The following is a 6,000-nucleotide window of genomic DNA, read 5'->3' as shown; positions in this document are numbered from 1 at the left end:
ACTGATTAACCTTAAAGAATCGAAAACCCTTGCAATGGTTGAGAGAACTGTTCTTCGAGTCTGTCGTTCATTGACGAAAGCGTCGTGGTGAAAGCCGAAGATATCCTGAAGGGGCTTCCACGCTAATCCGAGGGCTTTAACGGTATCTGGCTCGTCGAGTTGAATCTTAACTTCAGATTGTAGTCCGTCTACCAAGCTAGTTGAGTTGCTGTGAAATTTCGTTGACACGAGGCCCGCTCTTTCCAGCATTTCGGTTAGCTGATGCCTTTTTAGATCTAGTAGGACAAGGTCGTCGGCACCGGTGAGTGCGTCGTACACGTATAGATCGGATTTGAGTACGCTAGCTCCGATCGGAAACTCACTTGCAAATGTGTCGGCGATATACGCCAATGGAGTTTTTCGGAGTCACCTTTCCAAAGAATTAGCTGATACTTCCTGTCTCGTTCATCCACTACGAATTGTCTGTACATCTTACTTATGTCGCCAGACAAGACATATTTGTGTAGTCGGAATGAAAGTATAGTGGTAACGAGATCCTGTTGGATTGTAGGACCCGTCATCAAGATGTCGTTCAGTGATTGGCCATTTGACGACTTGGCCGAAGCGTCAAAGACGACGCGGAGCTTTGTCGAGTTGCTTTGCGGTCTTAAAACGCAATGATGCGGAATAAAGAAGTGTTGATGATTCCAGTCTATGTCCTCGAGCCGAGACATATGCCCTTGGTCAATGTATTCCTGCATGAATTGATGATATTGTCTCTTTAACTCGGGGTTGTGAGAGAGTTTGCGTTCGAGCATGTTGAAGCGTTTTGATGCCATTTCGAAAGAGGATCCGAGGGTGGGATGTCCTTCCTTCAATGGTAGACGTACTTGGACACGTCCTTCAGTATTCCACTGGACGTTGGCTACGAAATGATCTTCGCACGCTTGTTCCTCAGCAGAGAAGCTTGATGGTGTCGTGTGGTACACTTCTACTCCCAGAAGCGATGTACCATGTCCTCGATTGAACTGTCGGATCTCGTTAAATGACATTGATAGGTTAGCTGTTTTTTCGATGAATTTAAATGACCGCCGACGATCCACCCAAACTCCGTGTTGAGCAGACTAGGCAAGTGTTGACCTAGCGATTGTTTGTCTCCTAGGATAGCTTCAAAAATCCTTCGGTGCTTATAAGGACGTCGATTTTGTTCTGTTCGAAGAATCTGGTGGTGCAAGCATGATTCCCTCGGGAAGCTTCCATGTGGAGGTGTCGATATATTCCCGGGGTTGCCTTGAACAGATCCGCTTAATGACGCCAAATTCGGATGACCATTGAAAATTTGAAATTCGAGATTTGAGTGTGGCGAAGACATTGTCAGGAATTGATTCACAAGCCTCCGATATCCCGCTGACAGCCTGAGAAACCCGCGCTTTATGGAGGTTTAGTCGCTTGGCGGTTTCCTCGGTGATTAAATTGACCTCGGAGCAAGAATCTAGTAGAGCTCGAACTAGCTGATAATTGCCGGTCACGTCCTTGATCTGTATGACAGCTGTTGGTAAAACTCCCTGCTTAGATGCTCGCGTTAACAGGGCGACGTTTGAATTAAGCTGTACAGACTCTTGGTTGTGTTGGATTGCGACGTTAAGTTGGTCCTGAGGATTTTCTATGGATGAAAAATACGTTGCTAAGTGGCTGGACTCGTGGAGCAGCGTATGATGTGATGCGTGGCACATCTTGCAACGCGATTTCGATTTGCACTCCTTCAGAATGTGATTTGGCCTTAGGCAGTTTAGGCACAGGTGTGTGCGTTTTGCAAAGCTGGTGCGCTCGTTTGGGTTGCACTTGTTGAAAGCTGTGCAACTAGAGATGTAGTGAGATGAACCCTTGCAATAAACGCAGGTTGCGTTAACGGTCATAAACGCCTTCGATTTGCGTGGTTGCTTCGATGATGATAGCGTGGGTATGTCGGTTCCACCTACGGGGTGATCCCTTTCGCGTGCTTCAAGATATTGACACCGGCGAGTTAGAAATCCGCAGCAATCGTCCCAGGATGGTAATTGATCGTAACTCTGCCTTTCTTGATACTGCATTTTTGTCTCTGGATCCAGTTTGCCTAGCATCAGATGAATTATGATTGCATCCATTACGTTTGCTGCTGATCCAAGTGAGAGCACTGACGACCGAATTGCGGATATCGTATCGACGACGTTTAGAAGTTTGGCTGCATTGGCATTCTCGATGGTTGGAACTGCAAACAAATTTGAAATGTAGTCTAGGAAAATAAACACGTCGTTGTCGTATCGCGCCTCAACCGATCCATTGCCTTCGAGTAGTTTTCGTCGGTAATCTGGAATGATTGTACTACCTCAAGAGCTGGCCCAGTTAAGCAATTGAGCAGGTAGGTAAACTTGTCGATATTCGAAAGGCCACCATCCGTTTCCACGAGATTTGAAAATGCACCAGCGAAACGTTTGTAGTTTGCGCAATTTTTCCGTCGAAGCTCGGCAACTTCAGATTTGGCAGACGATTGTGATGCATGACTGACGAATTGAATGAACTATTCAATGTCGTGTCTCCTGGAATGCTTTCCCGACGTTTCCTTGATATTGCGGCCAACAGCGTTGTTTTAATTTCCACGAACAGCTCATCCAAACTGCTTCGCTCGGTGTCGGCACTGTGTAGATTTTCAATTTGGCCTTGAGTTGTGGAAAGTTGACCAAAGTGCCCTTCTAGTATTTGAAGATAACATTCTAAACCTGGCACGTTTAAAGTCTCCTTCTCCTTATCGAGTTTGGTCTTCAAATTGGTCATGTTTCGCGTAATCGTAGTCCGTTGATGCCGGAGGGATACTAATTTGCTGGTGTTGACTTCGCTTCCAGCGGCAGCATCGCCTGGGTCAACCATTGTGCGGCAAATCTGGTATAACTTCTATCTCTGACAAATAGAACGCTAAATGGAGCTAGTTAAATTTGGCCTACCAACTGAACACTACAGCTACAGAAAATAACAATGAATCTAGATCACAACCTATGCGGACAGAATATTTGTTGCGTAATAATGATTTATTAAAGTAAATAACATTGAGGTTATGTTCTCCCGCTTACGGTGACTCACTGCATGATTGTCCAGTCCACGTGGATGATCCGCCTTGTATACGAGCTGGGATTGTTGCCACGATCGTCTTTTTTTTTTTTTTTTTTTTTTCGCGCGGATTCCCACGGCCCACTTACCCGCCCAACCGACCGAGGGGCGCAGCCGTGTATCGTACGGCACGATTCGCGATAGGATAGACGCGAGATAGGAAAATAAAGGTAAAGGTCCGGGGAAAAAAGTAATAGTTAGATCAATCTTGTGCCAATGAAGCAAGTATTAATCGTTTTAGGAGCGGCAGAGAGTCAAGATTTGATATTACAGGAAAAAGTCTATTATAGTCGGAACATAATACTCTGAAAGGCTCATGCAAGGCATAGTTAGATCTACAATGATTTAAAATTAGGGGAATATAATTTCTAGTTAATCTACTTGGCACAGAAAAGTTTAGCCGACTTAACAAGTCGGGGCAGTCAATATCACCATGTATAAGGTTATAAATAAAGATAGTACCAAGCATCGTTCTACGGTTGGCTAGGGATGGTAAATTAATCAAAAGAAGTCTACTAGAATAAGAAGGTAAGATAAGATTTGCATCCCAGTTTAGGCGCCGTAAAGCAAAAAGAAGGAAGTTTTTTTGTACAGATTCAATACGACCAATATGTATTCCGTATTGTGGACTCCAGACGGGAGACCCATACTCCAGAATCGGACGGACTAGCGAAATAAATAAAGTTTTAGTCAAATAAGGATCATCGAATTCTTTTGACCACCTTTTAATAAATCCAAGCACTCCTCTGGCTTTATTAACCATGGACGAAATGTGATTAGAAAATTTTAGTTTAGGGTCCAAGAGAACGCCAAGATCGTTTACAAGAGTTATTCTATCCAAAGAGCTGCCACTTAACGTGTAAGTCGAGAATATCGGATTGGCCCGATAAAAAGTCATCAGCTTGCACTTGGAGCCGTTTAAATTTAGTAAATTATCTCGGCACCAGTTTTGAAAATTATCTAGATCGGATTGCAAGTCTAGATGGCAGGAAATGTCCTTATACTGCAGGCACAACTTAACATCATCTGCGTACATAAGTACGCGAGAATGACTTATAATTGAGGGAAGATCGTTAATAAATAATGTAAAAAGTAACGGACCCAGATGGCTCCCTTGTGGGACACCGGAGGTAACACGGAGAATTTCAGAAATTGAATTTTTAAAAAGGACCCTTTGTGACCTGCCATTTAGATAACTTGAAATCCATTTAAGCAGATCAACTGGAAAACCTAAAAGGTCAAGTTTATGAATAAGAAGTAAGTGATTTACAGAGTCAAATGCTTTACTAAAGTCAGTGTAAATGACATCTGTTTGAAAACTACTATTGAAGCCTTTTATCACAAATGTAGTGAGCTCTAGAAGGTTTGTAATTGTGGATCTACGTTTAATAAATCCGTGTTGACACGGAGAAATAATTGATCTGCAAAAGTGCTGCAAATGAGGAGTAATAATTTTTTCAAAAAGCTTAGGAATAGCTGACAACTTAGAAATACCTCTGTAGTTACTGGCTTCTAACTTGTTACCTTTTTTGAAAAGAGGAATAACAAATGATTCCTTCCAAATATTTGGGAATTGGGACGTTTCTAGAGATAAGGTAAACAACTTGTGAAGAGGTTTGCACAGGGCCTTAGCGCAATACCTAAGCACGCACCCAGGAATTCCATCGGGCCCTGGCGAATAAACAGGCTTAATACGAAGAAGATCCAAGAGAAGAGAGCTTTCTGTTAAAGTGGGACAGAATATGAGGTTTGACTTGGGCATGGTGTAAGAATAAGGCTGAGATGAATAATCTAAAGTTTAGTAAGTCGTTTGAAAAAATTGGGCAAATATATCGGCTATTGCCTGATCTGTGGTTCCCGTCATGTTTTCGAACGACAGCGAGGAAGGAAAAGAATTAGATTTACGCTTGGTGTTAACAAAATTATAAAACTGTTTCGGGTCCTGAGAGAACTGGACCTTACAACGGTTTAAGTAACTATTATAACACTGAGCATTAAGCACGGTAAATCTTGATCGAGCACTTAGATATCTAGTAAAAACAGATTGAGAACCGGTATTTTTATATTTCCTAAAAAGTCTGGACTTTACATTTCTTAAGTGTGTCAACTCTTTGCTAAACCAAGGTGATTTATTGGAAGTTGACGGATAGTACCACGGAACACAGGAATTAAAAAATGAGTTTATTGCAGTATAAAAAACATTAACTGCATCGGACATATTATTGCATAAGTAAAGATCAGACCAATTAAAGCCAGAAATAAAATTATTAAGCCTCAGAAAGTCTGCCTTGCGAAAACAAAGTATTCGTTTGGATTTTTCTGATTTTTCTTCTATAACTCTACCCGTATCAAATGAAAGTTCGATTGTTTCGTGATATGGATCTTCAGGTTGCGTGAGTGGTGCTACTCTGGACAGAAACACACCTTCAGGATTCGATACAAGACACAAATCAAGTAGGCGACCTAATGAATTTCGAACATGGTTTACTTGAGATAGAGATATGTCAAGCAGGCCATCAATAAAATCATGTTGTGCTATAGGTAGTAAGACATTCGATCCATCCTCAGTGGACCAAGTAACTCCAGGTATATTAAAATCACCTAGAACTATCAACTGATCCCTATCGGAAAGCTTATTTGCAACGGACTTAATAACGGAATGGTGATTTAAATAATCAGGAAGTTCAGACAACGGCGGAATATAAGAGCAAGTTATGTATATAAAGTTACCAGGAAGCGATAACTTTACACAAATAAATTCAATGGTATTGAATTCATCAAAAAATAACTCCTCAGACGGGAAGTTTGAATCAACTCCAATTAAGACTCCACCTCCCCGTCTAGAGGGACGGTCATACCTATATATTGTGTACTTACCTG

General features: G+C 42.0%; 2 protein-coding genes across 2 annotated transcripts; both read right to left on the bottom strand.

The window, feature by feature from the left end:
* Positions 1 to 275: 275 nt before the first annotated feature.
* On the bottom strand, positions 276 to 1,031 carry LOC123037340. Its single transcript, XM_044457459.1, has one exon. It carries the CDS (start codon positions 1,029 to 1,031, stop codon positions 276 to 278), a length of 756 nt encoding a protein of 251 aa, XP_044313394.1.
* Positions 1,032 to 1,166: 135 nt separating this feature from the next.
* Positions 1,167 to 2,883, bottom strand: LOC123037339. The gene is made up of 2 exons (XM_044457458.1): positions 2,388 to 2,883; positions 1,167 to 2,326 (listed from the first exon to the last, which is right to left on the bottom strand). The coding sequence occupies exons 1-2, from the start codon at positions 2,881 to 2,883 to the stop codon at positions 1,167 to 1,169; spliced, it is 1,656 nt and encodes a 551-aa protein (XP_044313393.1).
* Between the last annotated feature and the right edge of the window lie 3,117 nt (positions 2,884 to 6,000).

Source organism: Drosophila rhopaloa, unplaced genomic scaffold (assembly GCF_018152115.1).
Source record: "Drosophila rhopaloa isolate 14029-0021.01 unplaced genomic scaffold, ASM1815211v1 contig_158, whole genome shotgun sequence".
NCBI classification, from domain to species: domain Eukaryota; kingdom Metazoa; phylum Arthropoda; class Insecta; order Diptera; family Drosophilidae; genus Drosophila; species Drosophila rhopaloa.
This window is presented reverse-complemented; position numbering and strand designations above follow the sequence as displayed.

Bases quoted from the DNA above. Each gene is read 5' to 3' on its own strand.
- LOC123037340 (XM_044457459.1), bottom strand. From the start codon at position 1,031: ATGTCATTTAACGAGATCCGACAGTTCAATCGAGGACATGGTACATCG.
- LOC123037339 (XM_044457458.1), bottom strand. From the start codon at position 2,883: ATGGTTGACCCAGGCGATGCTGCCGCTGGAAGCGAAGTCAACACCAGC. The intron at 2,327-2,387 runs GTTTACCTACCT...CAATCATTCCAG, and splicing joins GGCCTTTCGAATATCGACAA to ATTACCGACGAAAACTACTC.